This window comes from Podarcis muralis, chromosome 1, assembly GCF_964188315.1.
Source record: "Podarcis muralis chromosome 1, rPodMur119.hap1.1, whole genome shotgun sequence".
Taxonomy (NCBI): domain Eukaryota; kingdom Metazoa; phylum Chordata; class Lepidosauria; order Squamata; family Lacertidae; genus Podarcis; species Podarcis muralis.
Window position 1 is genome coordinate 105,942,634 of NC_135655.1, and position 17,395 is coordinate 105,960,028.

General features: G+C 44.1%; 1 protein-coding gene across 4 annotated transcripts in view; it reads right to left on the reverse strand.

The window, feature by feature from the left end:
- PLA2R1 (phospholipase A2 receptor 1) overlaps positions 1–14,064 on the reverse strand; it is a 62,080-nt gene extending 48,016 nt beyond the window's left edge. For 2 of the 4 annotated variants that reach the window (XM_028746821.2, XM_028746843.2), the window contains exons 1-7: positions 13,427–14,063; positions 10,530–10,913; positions 8,366–8,539; positions 6,642–6,815; positions 4,941–5,054; positions 3,683–3,826; positions 538–726 (exon numbers count right to left, since the gene is read on the reverse strand). In XM_028746821.2, the coding sequence (XP_028602654.2) occupies positions 538–726; positions 3,683–3,826; positions 4,941–5,054; positions 6,642–6,815; positions 8,366–8,539; positions 10,530–10,913; positions 13,427–13,547 (1,300 nt within the window). In that variant the 5' untranslated portion in view covers positions 13,548–14,063. Of the gene's footprint in view, positions 1–537; positions 727–3,682; positions 3,827–4,940; positions 5,055–6,641; positions 6,816–8,365; positions 8,540–10,529; positions 10,914–13,426 lie in introns of all 4 variants that reach the window. The other 2 variants (XM_028746830.2, XM_028746835.2) reach the window with 2 other exon arrangements.
- Positions 14,065–17,395: the final 3,331 nt, after the last annotated feature.

Below are 17,395 nucleotides of genomic sequence, written 5' to 3' on the forward strand. Positions count from 1 at the left end.
GGAACAAGGGCGGGGAAACTTCTCAGCCTGAGGGCCACATTCACACCTGAGTAACCTTCCAAGGCTCACCTGCCAGCAGTGGGTGTGGGCAAAGGCAAAAGGAGGCGGGACCAAGTCACATACATATGCCAATCACACACCTCCCTCTGAGGGAAAAGTCTATACAGGTCATTAAAATATTCAATAAACATTGTCCATTCTTCCTTATATTCCTTATCTCCGTCTTCTCTTATCCTGTTCGTTAGACCAGCCAGTTTTTCATATTTGAACATTTTACGCTGCTATTCTTCCTTACACTGCTATTGCTCCTGAGCTGCAGGTTAGAGGTTAGTGCAGGTACGCCCTCTTGGGGCCCCAAGCCTTTAGCAACTTCCTGATGATGCCAACTTTTGACACTGGCCTCCAATGGGGTTTTTCTATCGACTTGGGGTTGGATTGTCACACTTGACACAAAGGAATTCAGTGTGGCTGCCTTTAAAAGGAAAATTGTCTGTACCTTAAACCAATGTTTAGTGCACATTAACTATGAGAACTCACCATATTCAAGAAGATTAATGAGCATCTCTGTATCAGCCAAAGAGGTTATGCTAATGAGTGTGCTATTATCATCCTGGCAGGAAAGCAAAGCTTCATTCCAGTTTTTTCCTTCTTTATAAAGTTTATAGCAGTAACGATTATATGGATACCAATTATAGTCACAGTCGGTAGGATAAAATTTCCACGAATCTTTTCAATTAAAATGTACAGAAACAAGGCTATATTAACCAAATGAATTCTTTCCTAGTCCTCATAAATCTATTTATGCAATATGCATGCACATATATAATAGCTCTTTTCAGTATTTTTTTTAAGAAAAGAGAACACATTTGCCTACCAAGAACTAGCTACAGTGCAAAAATGTGTTATATGAATATGTTTATGCATGCATAAGCACCCCCCCCCCAAAGTAAGAAAATAAAATTGCCCTAAGAATGTTCAAGAAGTTCAGTCTTTGTGAATTCTGACATAATCTGACCTAAACCACACCTTCCAGCCAAATACGCAGATTGGAACATATGCTACAATCCTAACTCCATTTATTTCCAAGTAGACATAGTAAAGACTTTTTTTTGCAAACCACTTTGAGGTTCTTTTAGTCAAGTGGCATCTAAATTTTATGAATACATAAATAAATAAATAAAGACTGCCACCACAGTTACCCATCAACCTTTGAGCTTCCTGAACATTCCAATGCAGTTCTCACTCAATAAAAGTATCAAAATGATTTAAAAATTCATGAGTTAAAAAATAAATAAACTGGATTTTCATACAGATTTTTTAAAAACTTCAGGTTAATGTAGACTTATGGGTCAAACAGAACAGAAACAGACTGATTTACCGATATTGTTACCTTTCACTGAATGTACAGTGGTACCTCGGGTTACATACACTTCAGGTTACATACGCTTCAGGTTACAGACTCCGCTAACCCAGAAATATTACCTCAGCTTAAGAACTTTGCTTCAGGATGAGAACAGAAATCGTGCTCCGCGGCACGGCAGCAGCAGGAGGCTCCATTAGTTAAAGTGGTGCTTCGGGTTAAGAACAGTTTCAGGTTAAGAACGGACCTCCGGAACGAATTAAGTACTTAACCCAAGGTACCACTGTAATAGGGCATACTTCTGAGTACTTTGTGTAACTAGTGTTCATTAACTAACAACATACAAGTCTCAGCTGTATTTGTCTATATTCTGGAGCAAGACCCTAACAGAAGGGTGGAGGACGTTTGGACCTCCAAATGCTGCTGACTCCAACTCCCGCCAGCCCCAGCCAAAACGTCCAGTGGTCAGGGGTGATGTGAGTTCTAATTCAGCCACATTTGGAGGGCCATAGGTTGCCCACCTCTGCCCTAACAGAATGACGAAAATGTTGCGGCTGAAATTAACATCTATTCTAAAATTATAAACCTATGCATGCTTCCATATTTTGGGCTCCATTAAAACTCCAGGGAAAGCTTTGTTAGTTTTAGAAAGCTCAAACCATTGTAAAGGCTCACAAATTCTTTCAGAAGGGGAGAAAAAAAATCTGATTGCTTGTTTGTATACAAAAACAATTTTATCCGGAATCTGCACCAATAAGACATACAGTGGTACCTCGGGTTAAGAACTTAATTCGTTCTGGAGGTCTGTTCTTAACCTGAAACTGTTCTTAACCTGAGGTAAGGTAAAGGGACCCCTGACCATTGGGTCCAGTTGTGACCGACTCTGGGGTTGCGGCGCTCATCTCACTTTACTGGCCGAGGGAGCCGGCGTACAGCTTCCGGGTCATGTGGCCAGCATGACTAAGCCGCTTCTGGCGAACCAGAGCAGCGCACGGAAATGCCGTTTACCTTCCCGCTGGAGCGGTACCTATTTATCTACCTCCAGTTTGACATGCTTTCGAACTGCTAGGTTGGCAGGAGCAGGGACCAGACAAAGGGAGCCCACCCTGTCATGGGAATTCGAACCGCCAACCTTCCGATTGACAAGTCCTAGGCTCTGTGGTTTAACCCACAGTGCCACCCGCACTTTAGCTAATAGAGCCTCCAGCTGCCACCGCACAATTTCTGTTCTCATCCTGTGGTAAAGTTCTTAACCTGAGGTACTACTTCCAGGTTAGAGGAGTCTGTAACCTGAAGCGTCTGTAACCCGAGGTACTACTGTAGTTGGCTTCCATTAGGGCTGGGCAGGAAAGCGAAACTGCCATGAGTATATCCCCTCTAATTTTGTGTTCTGCCATGCTCCCCACTGCAGCCATTTGGTGACTGGTGGTGGCTGCAGTACTCTCTCAAAAGTCTAACTGTACCTACGAGTCCAAAAAGCCTGGCGATCCTTGGACTATAATCTATAACACCACGTTGACAGGGCTGGGGAACTGCATCTGGCCAAGTGGCCGCATCCTTATTGCCAAATCTTCCCCTGCAGGCCAAATCTGACAGGTAGGCAAACTGCCCCCCTGTCAATCATGTGACATCACAATGCAATTCAGCCTGTACAGTTCGAAGTCAAACTGTGAGCAAAACAGTCTTCAAAGCACAGAAGAGCAATTGGTTCATCAACACTTGTGAAGCCCAACATTGGCACAATGTGCTTCCCAAGTGCCACTCAGCTGATTGTCGGTGCTTGAGAAGCCCAGTGCAGGGACCTTTGCCGACATTGCTGATCAGTTGTATTATGTATTATTTTATCAGGTGTAGGTGAAAGGAGAAGGCCGGGGGACGTCGACTAACTTAGGCCTGCAGACTGGAGGTTTCCCACTCCTGCACAATGAAATGATAAAAAATGAATAAATGGGATTCTATTCTCCACTATTCTCCACTACATGCAGAAAATGTTCTTCTGAAGAGCTAATTTCTCCTCTTTAAAATCTAATGAAATAGGTACGCTTTTTGCCCTCAGAATGGTAAAAGTGGGATTGTTAAGTGTTTTATTGCCTTCAAAGCTTATATGCCAATTTGCAAACAAAGGGACTCTGAACAATGATTTATACTTGAAACTACCTTTCTCCTGAATTCAATTGGCATACTTAGCACATCTTGTAATTCCCAAACACTCAAACTGCCTGAAGCCCAAGATGTGGAATGTACATATGTCCCCCTTATTAAAAGTAGAAAGAGATATAAAAAGCCTCACGGATCAAATTACATTGCTGGTTAGAGACTCACCAAATGCTTCGTGTTCAGTAGCATTTAAATATTTTTTGCATACATATGGTAATCCAGATTCACATGGGTAACTTTGCCAGTCCTGCTGTATTTTTGAGTTAAACACTTTGCAGCGATGTTGCCCAAGAGAGCTGTCAGAAGGATCTGCAAACAGAATATTATTTTAGCACCATGTGTACAGTACAATACAATATGCAGGGGGTATTTTATATATATCTCTGTATCTAAAAGCCTGACATTCTGCCCCAATCAGCAAGATTCTCCAAGTCCAGAATGATGATGATGATGATGATGATGATGATAATAATAATAATAATAATAATAATAATAATATCTTTATTGTCATTACTCCCTCTCGGGGACAATGAAATTACTTAATGACCAAGGAACAGAACCACATCTGGGCAGGCATGATTCTCGATGGCTTTCGTTTAGAAGCTATCAGGCAAGTTTAGCCTTCCATCCAAATGGTTTCCTGAAGTGCACCACTTACTTTATCCCATATTTTATTTTTAATTGTATTGTTTTACTTTTTAAAATAGAATTTACATCCAACTGTTTTCCTCCAAGGAGCTCAAGGTGGTTCTTCTCCATCTTATTTAATCCCCACAACAACCCTGCGAGGCTTCATGGCCAAGTGTAGATTTGAACCCTGGTCTCTCCCAGGTCCTAGTCTGACACTGGCTCTTTTTAGTTTGGTGGCTGAAAAATTTGTTTCTTGGCAACTCTGAGGTCAGTGGATTAAATAACATTTTTAACTGTAACTGTTTTAAAAAGCTTTTTTTAAAAATTGTGGATGTGTTTGCCACTCTGGGCTCCTTCGAGAGAAAGGACAGGATATAAATTCAATCCATCGATTCATCCATCTATCCTGTAGTTTGTCCATTGCCAAACTACTGGATAGATGGGTGAATAGATGGATAGAATTTAAGCATTCTCAAACAGTTACAGTTTAAAATGTTATGTGCTTGCCACTCTGTTATGGTATATAAAATGACAAATATTTCAGCATGAAATTTGTCTGTGGACTTCAAGGAAATCTAGCAAACACATTAAGCTTTGAGTTGTTGGATAGTAATTTATTGCATCTGTATTAACTTCTCACATCTACCAGTAATCAGAAGACCATTAAACTCAGAACCTTGTCTTCCTAATGTTTATATTGGAACATACTATTGCCAGCTCGTATTTTGATTTCAATAGCAATAGCCATAGAATCCTGGTGTTATAATAGAGCCAAGGATGAGGATCTGCATACCTGATCGCCAGTTCACAAATGCCAAGGGTGCTCCATCTGACCATTGCCAGCCAGCGGCTCCATCCAGTTGATTTAAACCTGTCCACATCAGAACTTCCTTTGTGCCCACCTGTTCTGCAGTGTAACAAGAGATCTAGCTTGACATTCAGGTACCAGTTCAGTATTGCCCAATTTATACAGGAATTGCATCTCCAAGCTGGTGGGTTACTTTCTCCACCTTCCACTAGGGAGAATGAGACATCAGCAGGAGGTACAGGTAACAGCATTCTGCATTCATTACTGCCAGAGGAAACAAGAATCACTTTCAACTCCATTGGACATGCCCAGGTACCCCAAGATGCCAAGCAGTGTAACAGGGAGGAGCCCACTGATTTCAAACACTTGGGTGGAAAGCCTCCTTGCAGTGCCTGCTTGAAGCTGAAATCTCTAGGTCCCCCTCGCACATTATCTCCTATTACGTTTTTGCAATTTTCTTTCAAGATCAAATCAATATTACCGTATTTTGATTCATTATCCTGGGGCTCCTAAAAGGTGTGGGGCCAATAGGCCCGTGCCTGCTCTGCCTGTTTGATAATATGGCACTGCCTCCTTGCCTACGTGGCACAAGTGTAGTTCTTTCTTCCTCTCACCACTCCAGTTGAACATGTACTGCTAACCTCTCTCCTGGTATTAGTAAGTTTAGCTGCTGTCAGCCTTTTCCCCTTAGCCTCTCCCAACCAAGGAAAGGAAAAGAGTGTGCAGGGTGAGGCTGGGGAGATTAACAGTGGAAGGGGAAGTAGGAGCAGTCATATTGAAACTTTTAATATTATTTCATCACAAACTATAGATCCTCTTGCACACTAATGAATGTCTTCCGCCAAGTGCACGGGCTCATTCCTATTACCATGCCCCCAACATATAGGAAGACCAGGACACATCCAGCGCAGTAGACAAGGAGCAAGATGATCCCTATGTCCTATGATAGCCACCCACATGGATGAGCACAAAGTTCCCCGTGAGTTTACCTGCTGAACAAGGTTGTAGGAGAGGGGAATCTGGAAGGTAGGTGCACTTTAGGGTGTTTGGGGAGGCGGTAGGATGGTTGAAAAAGTTTGAGAAGCACAGCTATGCCTCTTTGTGAATCACCTGTCATTCAGGATCACAACAACACGTTGCACACATAATGCTAAACCATAGTTTAGCGCTATGTAAATGAACAACAGTGATTTTCAAGCTTGTGTACTCCTTCATCCCCTAACAGGAGATTGAAAGCATCTGTTTTCTGTCACAAGCTAATTGTGGTTTTTCTTTATGGCTGAAAAGGACAAACTGTGGCTACTTTAAACTATGCAATGTTGAAACAAAACAGGATCAAGTTGTGATTTATGACGTTGGCTTGATTCAATGAACCATGTTAAATTAATCAGAATTCTCAGTTAAGACATAACAGAAACTCCAGTTACATGAAAACAGAAAGAGGAAGGGTTGTGCAATGGTTGGACATGGAAGAGAGGGGAAGGAGTATGTGAGCCCAAGGTTTGTTGCTGCTCTTTCATGTAGTGTTAAACTATGGTTTCACGTTACACGTGAACTGGACCAATGAATTTTGCACAAATGGGGCTAGAGCAAGTAGGATGAAATGTGAAATGGACAGCTCTCCTATTCTAGCCGCTGACAGAGTCAAATGAAAGGTTTCACTCACAAACATGGTTTCAAACCTACCACGTGGACCACTAATATACTTCTGTTCTGCCATATCTGTGATGCTTAGCAAATCCGCTCCTTGTCCCTGACATGCAATACGTGCCTCATTCCAAGAGAGAACAGAAAGAAGATTGAATTGGTAACAGATCTGAGTGTCTGCGTTCATCTCCCAAAAAATGTCACAGCCAGTCTCTGTGTGAAAAAAGAGAAAGAAATCAGTTAAAAACAGCATGATATTACAAAGCAATTAAGAAAGATAACACTCTGAGATAACAATCTAGCTTAATTAACACCAAATGAACAAATGGAACTGCTGGGACGTTATTATTACAAATTCACTTTCAATGTTCTGGTGTCAAAACTATATCAGGAAGTAGGATGCACTCTGAAATTTAAAAAGAAAATCAACTTCACACATAGGACTGAATTCCTCCTGTCATGATAATGTCAGTGAGTAATACAAGTTTTAACAATTAAGGAAACAGTGACTTGAATTGGTGAGCAGCATCTAATGAAACATTTACTTCCCCATCTTTCCTTTCTCACTGTCCGTTTATTGGTCTGATCTCCACTGACCAATAGACACATAAATAGAGTTAGTAGACAGAGGTGCATATTAAGTAACATTTCTTTTGTTTAGAAGTGAATTGCTACATCATGTGGCAACTGCAGCTATGGACAATGAAACCCTCAGATTAGTAAGAACTGCAACAATAAATAAATTGATAAAAATTGCAAGTACTGTAGCAGGAGACACTGTTGAAAGGCAACATTTGTTTTCCTAGGCATTTATATCCGAGGTGCACTTCAAAGCTTCTTCACTTCTTAAAAATCCTCCCCTTTCTTCTATCTTCTAAATTAAGACAGGAAAGAGACAGGATTCCTGCTGTATTTGCACATAAGGAAAACATGCTTGGTTCTTTAAAAACAAGTGGGAATTCCTTTTCAAAAGTTGTATCTTTCTTGCTAGGTGGTTATGGGGTTGCTAAATACTTGAACCTAAGATGTAAGGAATCGCTCTTATGATTGCATATTGATGGAACTGGTTGAGAAAATAACAAATCTCATACTGTACAAAGATAACAACAACTTCTCTCCATGATGTCAGGAAGACTTTAATGAATTATTGGGGGGAGGAAGAGGAATAGAATCTGATCTGATGGGAGTAAAAAGTTTATATTTTCATGTAGAGTTATGGAAAACGTTTAATGAAATGAGCATGTAGTGTTGCATCGGAAGTCCATCTCCCTTGCTATGATAACAATTGAAAATATTGTATCAGCAAAAGGAAAAAGTACACATTGACACTTGAAAATCTTACTGATTTCAGTGGGGGAAGTGTGCACTTTTGTTTTCTTCCAGTGAAATCAATGGGATGTGCAAGTGTTTAACTTTGGCTGGATCATGTGTGAATGTTGTTCTTGCAAGCATAGTGTAATCCAATACTTTCTTTGAAAGTGGCCAACTAGAGAGAGGGAGAGAAAGAAAGCAGATGAATGCTGGCGAAATTTCTCACTTTGGTTTTATGATAGTACAAGGCAGCTTTTACTAACCTGGTGCCCTTCAGTTGTTCATCCTAGCCAACAAAGCCAGTGGTCATGAATAATAGGAACTGGAGTCCAAAAAGATCTGGAAGGCACCAAGTTGGCATCCCTGCTATAAGGTATGGGACATGCTGAATGTAGCATGTAAGACGTGACTATCTTGTTATTCATTAACTGTTAAAGAACATGAGCACATACCAGAATTTGGGCAAAGTCCCCATTTTTCCTCTTGCTCATACTGACTTGTTGTGGCACACCAGGGATAGTCATCTTCTCTGGAATCTCTGATGCACTCATAGTGCCATTGATTGTTGTATTTAAATGGAAAAACACAAGGCGAGCCATGGGAATTTCCCAACAGGGTATATGTCTCTGCATGAAACAAAATACTGAGGATAAATCACTTAGAAAAAAATATATAGAAAACAATAGGAAACCCTCTAATTTGTACTCCCCCCAAATCTGGTATCACAACGGTCCTTTGATTTGGAATAGTAATCACACTTACATGAAAGGAAGTTCCTTTGAAATCAGTAGTACTTCAGAATAAATGCATTTGGGATTAGGATCGAATGTCAATAATGCAAGATTTTCAACACCAAGGCTGTAAGTTACGGTAACTATATTTGTTTTTCCATTCTTCTTGATATTATAATGTAGACGTAACAATGAACTGCTTCAAAAATGCATCCATTTACAATCAGAAAAGATTTTCAACTGCTGTCATTATTTGAGTTTCATGGTTTTTAATTTTTAATGTAGCAAGACAAAATTGCAGAACAATTATTATGTACGTGTCATGGACAAAGAATGCCAGAGTTAGCTTACTAAACCAGGACATCCACCCATATTTTTATTTGGTAGCAGTAGACTTGGCCTTTTAAAAAGCATTACTACAACCATCATAGGATAATTAAGGATTAGAAATTACTCCACAAACCATCAAATCCAAATGATGCCCTTGTGTCAGGATGTCATATACAGTGCTTATACCAGTGTAAATTCATACAGCCTCCAAATTTAATGTATTTTAACATTAAAAAATAAGGGCCATATATTTGCATTGTTTCCCTATCAAATTTATACTTCTCCCCTCCGCCCTCAAACTTTTAGTATGGATTATGCGCTGTGGGTTAAATCACAGAGCCTAGGACTTGCCGATCAGAAGGTCAGCGGTTCGAATCCCCGCGACGGGGTGAGCTCCCGTTGCTCGGTCCCTGCTCCTGCCAACCTAGCAGTTCGAAAGCACGTCAAAGTGCAAGTAGATAAATAGGTACCACTACGGCGGGAGGTAAACGGTGTTTCCGTGTGCTGCTCTGGTTCGCCAGAAGCGGCTTAGTCATGCTGGCCACATGACCTGGAAGCTGTACGCCGGCTCCCTTGGCCAATAAAGCGAGATGAGCACCGCAACCCCAGAGTCGGTCACGACTGGACCTAATGGTCAGGGGTCCCTTTACCTTTACCTCATGTCTTGATAGTAACAACTTGATTTGCAACAGAACATAGGAGGCAGCCTTACACAGACTCAGACCATAAGTACTGTCTACACTGACCAGCAGTACCTCTTTAAGGTTTCAGACAGGGGTCTAACCCAAGCCCTACCTGGAGAACTGAAGAGCTTATGCACACAAATCAAATGCTCCACCACCGAGCCATGATATTACAGTATTTTTATTCAGCCATTCATCTAGTTATAATGCCTTGCAAATAGCTTATGGCTGCACCCCAAGACAAGCAGTATATATTTATTGTAAAACTTATACTCACAGGTGGTCCTTCTGCAACATCAGAACACGTGGTGTATATCGAGCACAAAACTGTGCAGATCATTGATTCATAAATAGGTTTGTAATTGTGAATGCAGAATTGCAGGCTTCACACAGGAGCACGACTGGAACAAGTATCACGTAAGCCCAGTAATTGTTGGGCTTAGCCATGTGAAATAGATTGAGAATTAGGAGCATAAGCACACAGAAACTGGTGACTGTGGGAGTGCTTTGAAATTAGCAAGCTAAACAATATTTTTTAGAGCACAGCCACTTTTTTGAACTGAATTAATATTTGAGAAAGGTATCACACTGATAGCCTAGAGAGAGATCGAAGCCCTTTGCGGCAAATCAAACTCATGGCACGTATAACACACAAGAACAAGTCTTTGGAATGCTTCTCCACATAATGTGGGAATAGTTGGCTCAAGATGTGTTTGCTTGCAAGCCACACACAACAATGGCTTTCCTTAACCCATGTGATTGGATCCTGTTTCTGTTTGTTTTAGTCACTTGTAAAATGCTGTTTTGGGGGGGAAATCCTATTACCAGTAATATTAATGGAAGCATGGAAAGAAAGCAAATATTTATTTTACCTTTGAATGCATGTTCACAAAGATCCCCATCAAGAGACAGGAATTGTTTCCATCCATATGTTGAATTTCTTTTTGCCACAACAAATTTGCCACTCTCAAGTGCTAATTTGTACTGAGATGCACCAACCAACCCTTTTCCAAGGCAGCTCCACCACAGTGAGTGCTGAGCTGAATTGCATTCAGCCATGACCAATGGCTGCTCTTGGTTGCTGATATTGAGTCCTAGACAAGTGCTTCGGCCAATGTTGAAAAGATGCTGTTTAGAACCCCATTTCCATAACATGTATTTCGAAAGCTGAGTGCAGTCTTCAAGGATGAGCTTCGATGTCTCAGCTTTAACACATGTGTTGAGGGAATCACTTTGGATAATAAATATCCCTTTTTCTAGAACAAAAAAAACAACTCCATTTCAGTTCATTACAATGACTGGATTATTATCAGTAACAGTGATAAGACATTCACAATGCAATCCAATGAATCTCTACTCAGTAGTAAGCAGCACAGGAGTACAATGGGTCTTACTCCCAGTTAATTATATATAGATTGATTGATTGAATGAATGAATGAATGAATGCATGAAAATCCTTTACTCATTCAAACTTACAACCAAACTTGCCCAGGAATGGCTTTTCCAAGCCTACTGAGTTTTCAGATAATCTTGGGTTTGAATCTGGTTACCCATTAATTTGAAAATCTAATTAATTAATTTTCCTACAAATTGATAGTCATGGTTATTAATGAATTTATTATTAAGTACTGCAAAGTAAACTATGTAATACATTTATTACCTCAATATTCCAGGAGGAGTGATACTATGTTTTCCCCTGGTTCCCAGGTTACCTCTCTATGGCAAATGGTAGGAGCAGGGTTTGCCACAGGAGAAGAATCAGGCTTGTCAATATTTGTACGTTTTGTAGCATTTAAAAACATCTAGGCAAGTGCTCCTGCCAGAGCAGTCACCTCAGAACTATAACTTTAAAAAAGGTGTTCCAGTTGTTAAAGATGTGTTGGGGAAGTATGCAAGTCCTTACCACTACAATGACACAGGTGCTAGCCAATAGGCACCTATGATTCTTGTGCAACGAGAGTGCACATACTTGTCAGAACTTGGATGCCCGCTAAAGTGAAAGTGTGGCATGTCTCGGCTACGCTGTCCTCCTCTGTCTCAGAACAAGACAAGGAAAATGCTATTTCACCGCAACAGACATTTTACCTGAGGGGGAAATATTAGGATTAGTAGCTCTCCGTAAGCTAAAAACAGTGCATAAACCACATAATGAAATGATTGATTAGTGAGGCCCTTAGTGAATGGCTAAGGGTGCTTCCAGTTGACCTGTTTATTCATCCTGTTTTGTTTGCAGGGAGGTTAGGTGACAGAGCATCAAAGCAAGTCCCACACAGAGCATCCCACACTTTCCACTGCATTTTTCCTGTCACTTTCCTTATTGCAAAAAGTCTGACCTTTTAAGGAAGCAGGTTTGAAGCACAAGGCCTCCCAATCAATTTTAACTGCACAACCTAACTTTGATAGTATATGACTGGATCCCACCTGAAAACCACATCAGTCTGGAATCACCCATACTATGCATTCCTAAACTGGCTTATTCTGAAATCAGTTCTATAGAGGCTTTCTTCTTATTATTATTATCATAACACTTAATGCAAAAATAATCTTGTAACCAATTTACGAAGGCTAAGAACCACTACACAAGTGTAAAAATCTAAAAGGTAAAGGACCCCTGTTAGTTGAGTCCAGTCGCGAATGACTCTGGGGTTGCTGTGCTTATCTCACTTTATAGGTCAAGGGAGCAGGCGTTTGTCCGCAGACAGTTTTTCCAGGTCATGTGGCCAGCATGACTAAGCCGCTTCTGGCAAAACCACAGCAGCGCACAGAAAGTAAAAATCTAAACAGCCATAATTAAAATACACAACGTAACAAAACAATTACAACTATACAGCTATTAAATAGGAGACTCAATGGGGCTTCCTGTCTAGTTAGGAATGCCTCCAGGCTATCACTATTTTGCAGGAGGGATTCAAACACATATCAGAACTTTGGATTCGTGCAATTAAAGTAAATTAAACACAGCTAATGTGGCGCTGTGGTCTAAACCACTGAGCCTAGGGCTTGCCGATTGGAAGGTCGGCGGTTCGAAAACCTGCGACGGGGTGAGCTCCCGTTGCTCGGTCCCAGCTTCCCTCAGCCAGTAAAGCGAGATGAGCGCTACTGTCAGGGGTCCTTTACCTTTACCTTTTTTAAACACAGCAAACCCACTTAAAAAGACAGAGAACATTTTGTGTTTAGGGAAGTGATGTGGGGAAATGCATTGAGAAGTGTGGGTTTAATGAATGATTAGCGGGGCAGGTGCTTCAGTCACCCCACAAACAAATCGGACTTAATGCTCACTGGAAACTAGATATACTCTAATCATCAGTGCACAAAGAAGTCAGGATGAATGAATGTTGCTTGGAGGAGCCCTAAGCCTGTTTAGGATTGCAGGCCAACAGCGCAACCCTAGCCATCCCTACTCACAAGTAAGCCCTGTCGAATTCAGTGGGTTTACTCCTAGACTGGGCTGCAGTGCAACCCAAGTTATTTGTAAGGACAGTGCCACTTAAGCACGATGCCAAGCGTGCAGCGGCCCCCTTGGACTGGTAGATTAACGCCGGGGGAACTTGACGGCTGACTCACTGTGATAATAGCTGGAAGTGAATCAAAGGAGAGAGAGAGAGAGAGAGAGAGAGAGAGAGAGAGAGAGAGAGAGAGAGAGAGAGAGAGAGAGAGAGAGAGAGAGAGAGGAGACGCGCAGAAAAGAGCCGCCGCTTTCCATTCAGCGCCGTCCAAGGCAACTGCACTTTTCCAACAAAACCCCGGCCGCTCCGTCCAGCTGACTTACTCCAAAAGTAGGGCACTTGGTCGCGCGTCAAAGCGGCGAGCTCCTCTTCAGCCAAGCTGGAGCGAACTATCAGCATGGAGCAAGCCCAGACGAGCTGCAGCAGGGACTTGGCACGGGACATTTCCGCCGCGTTTTAAGAGAGGGGAAAACCTTCCCGCGGAGTTGGCAGGAGGAGGAGGACAGCCCCCGTCCGGCAGAGCATGAATGGGGAGCGAGGGGAGGGAGAGCAGCTGCTTCTGTGGGGCTGAGCTGAGCAAGGCGGGAGGCGCTTCCCGCCCTTTCCGCCCGAGGGAGAAGAAACGCCGCAATTTCTTCTCTCTGGTTGCTGCAAGTTCCTCCCTCCCCTCCTGAGGGGAGGCGGATGTCAAGGAACCAGGCCGTGACCACGGCAGAAAGAAACAGGCAGGCCCTGCGGGGCGCTAAATAAATAAGCCACCTTTACGTCGGCAGCAGTAGCTAGTAAAATGGGGGACAGGCCACTTTGGTTGGCGGTGTTTTCCAGACGACGTGCTCCTCCTGGTTGGGTTGTGCGGAGGTTGCACTCGGACGCTTCCGCGCCGCAGTTCATTGCGGCTTCGGCGCTGCTGGCGCGCGCAAGAGTTTGGCATGCGAGTAGCAACGGGAGTTTGCTGAACCCACAACGGGCTGGTGACGTGATGGAACGTAACCTCCGCAGCTTGCCATTTGCAAAGCTAGCCCAGGGAGCAAGAGACAAGCATGTTCTGGAAGTTGGGCAATAGGGGCAGTACAGGATTCCTACTGGTGTACCGACCTCCCCGCTGCACCAAGGATTCCCTGCCCCAGCTGCTTCAGGTCGTGGCGGATGTCCTCCTGGAGACACCTAGCTTGGTTGTCCTAGGGGATTTTAACATCCATGCCGACATGACCTTACAAGGGGCTGCTCGGGACTTCGTGGAAAGCATGGCCTCCATGGGGCTGTCCCTGAATAAGTCTGGCCCAACCCATAGCCGCGGACATGCCTTGGACCTGGTGTTTACCTCTATGGATGTTGGTGATCTGACACTAAGTAAAAGCGAAACGAAAGAAGTGCCATGGTCAGATCACTTCCTGGTGCAACTGGACTTCTCTGCGACCCATCCCCTCTGCAGGGAGGTGGGACCAATTCGGATGGTCCGCCCCCGCCACTTAATGGATCCAAATGGTTTCCAGAGAGTGGTAGGGGATGCTTTATCCCATGTTGATGGCCTTTCAGCCGATTCCCTGGTGGCCCGCTGGAATGTGGAGTTAACCAGGGCTATTGACTGTTTGGCTCCAAAGCGCCCTCTCCGATTGCATGGAGCCCGGAGAGCCCCGTGGTTCTCCACGGATCTGAGGGCAATGAAACAATCGTTGAGACGGCTAGAGCGCCGGTGGCGGATAACCCATTCCGAATCTGACCGGACACAGGTTAGAGCTCAACGTCGAGCCTACCAAGTGGCGATAGCGATGGCGAAGAAGACTTTCTTCGCCGCCTCTATTGCATCTGCAGAAAACAGCAGCAGGAGACTTTTTCAGGTGGTTCACAATTTAGCGGAACCACCTGCGACATCTGGGCCCAGTATGGGCCACATGATCTCCTGCAATGATTTTGCAAAGTTTTTTGTAGATAAAATCGCTCAGATTTGGGAAGAAGTAGACTCCACCGTGGGAGCAGAGCCAGGGTGGGAGAGTGCTAGAGTCCTGTCTAGTCAAGTTGTGTGGGATCAATTCCAACCTGTTACCTCCGAGGATGTGGACAGGCTGCTTGGACGAGTGAAGCCAACCACCTGTCTCCTGGATCCTTGCCCATCCTGGCTTATAAAAGCTAGCCGGGAAGGACTGGGCGATGGGCTTCGTGGGGTGGTGAATGCTTCCCTCCGTGAGGGAGCCTTCCCAGACCCGCTGAAAGAGGCGGTTATTAAACCGCTTCTTAAAAAACCATCTTTAGATGCGGCCACGATGGCCAATTATCGCCCAGTCTCAAATCTTCCATTCTTGGGCAAGGTGATTGAGCGAGTGGTTGCTGAACAACTCCAGGCACGCCTGGAAGAAGCGGACCATTTGGATCCCTTCCAGTCGGGATTCAGGCCTCATCATGGGACTGAAACTGCCTTGGTCGCACTGGTTGATGATCTCCGGCGGGCTAGGGACAAAGGTGAGAGCTGTTTCCTAGTTCTGCTGGATCTCTCAGCGGCGTTTGATACCATCGACCATAACATCCTTCTGAACCGTCTTGAGGGGTTGGGAGCTGGGGGCACTGTCATACAGTGGTTCCGCTCCTTCCTCCTGGGCCGTGTTCAGAAAGTGGTGGTGGGGGATGAGTGTCCAGACCCCTGGGCCCTCACTTGTGGGGTGCCTCAGGGCTCTGTCCTCTCCCCCATGCTTTTCAACATTTACATGCAGCCACTGGGAGAGATCATCAGGAGGTTTGGGCTGGGTGTTCATCAGTATGCGGATGATACCCAGCTCTACCTCTCTTTTAAATCAGAACCAGTGAAGGCGGTGAAGGTCCTGTGTGAGTGCCTGGAGGCGGTTGGAGGATGGATGGCGGCTAACAGATTGAGGTTGAATCCCGACAAGACAGAAGTACTGTTTTTGGGGGACAGGAGGCGGGCAGGTGTGGAGGATTCCCTGGTCCTGAATGGGGTAACTGTGCCCCTGAAGGACCAGGTGCACAGCCTGGGAGTCATTTTGGACTCACAGCTGTCCATGGAGGCACAGGTCAAATCTGTATCCAGGGCAGCTGTTTACCAGCTCCATCTGGTACGTAGGCTGAGACCCTATCTGCCTGCGGACTGTCTCGCCAGAGTGGTACATGCTCTGGTTATCTCCCGCTTGGACTACTGCAATGCGCTCTACGTGGGGCTACCTTTGAAGGTGACCCGGAAACTACAACTAATCCAGAATGCGGCAGCTAGACTGGTGACTGGGTGCGGCCGCCGAGACCATATAACACCGGTCTTGAAAGACCTACATTGGCTCCCAGTAAGTTTCCGAGCACAATTCAAAGTGTTGGTGCTGACCTTTAAAGCCCTAAACGGCCTTGGTCCAGTATATCTGAAGGAGCATCTCCACCCCCATCGTTCTGCCCGGACACTGAGGTCCAGCTCCGAGGGCCTTTTGGCAGTTCCCTCACTACGAGAGGTCAAGTTACAGGGAACCAGGCAGAGGGCCTTCTCGGTAGTGGTGCCCGTCCTGTGGAACGCCCTCCCATCAGATGTCAAAGCGATAAACAACTACCTGACATTCAGAAGACATCTGAAGGCAGCCCTGTTCAGGGAAGTTTTTAATATGTGACATTTTAGTGTATTTTTTATCTTTGTTGGAAGCCGCCCAGAGTGGCTGGGGAAACCCAGCCAGATGGGCAGGGTACAAATAATAAATTATTATTATTATTATTATTATCTGAGCAAGAATCCAGCCCCACAACCATCTCCGGCGAAATTCCAGCTCCATAGGCGGAGATTGCTGCGTAAACAAAGGGCAACTTTCTCTGGCTCTTCTTATACAGCTTTAGTATCACTGGCGCCTAGTGGCATTAACTAGGAACCCGCTCCTACTTTAAAGGCTACCAGATCACATGTATTCCTGGTGCCACATTCAGGGACCGTTTTATTTATTTATTTGGCAGATTTATAGATTCCTCATTTCAAGGCGGATAATTGTGTTTCCTAGAAACGTGGGAAGCTGCCGTATAACTGGCCCATGCCATGGCTCTTCCTATCCAAGTCTCTGGCTAGTAGCATTTTGTATAGTTTGTAGCAGAATCGTAACAAAATTAAATCCTATTGAATTCCATGGGGCTTACTGTTAAGACAAGCCTTTAGGACTGCAGCCAGGTAAATTGCTAGGTGACACTGGACTTAGTAACTAGGTGGAATCAGGAGTTTCCATCTACTGTTCTCGAATACTGATGTGCATTCTATGGGCACTTCCAGATTTGTATTTTTGGGTGGGATTCAACCACATCCCTGAACATTGGTCATTTAA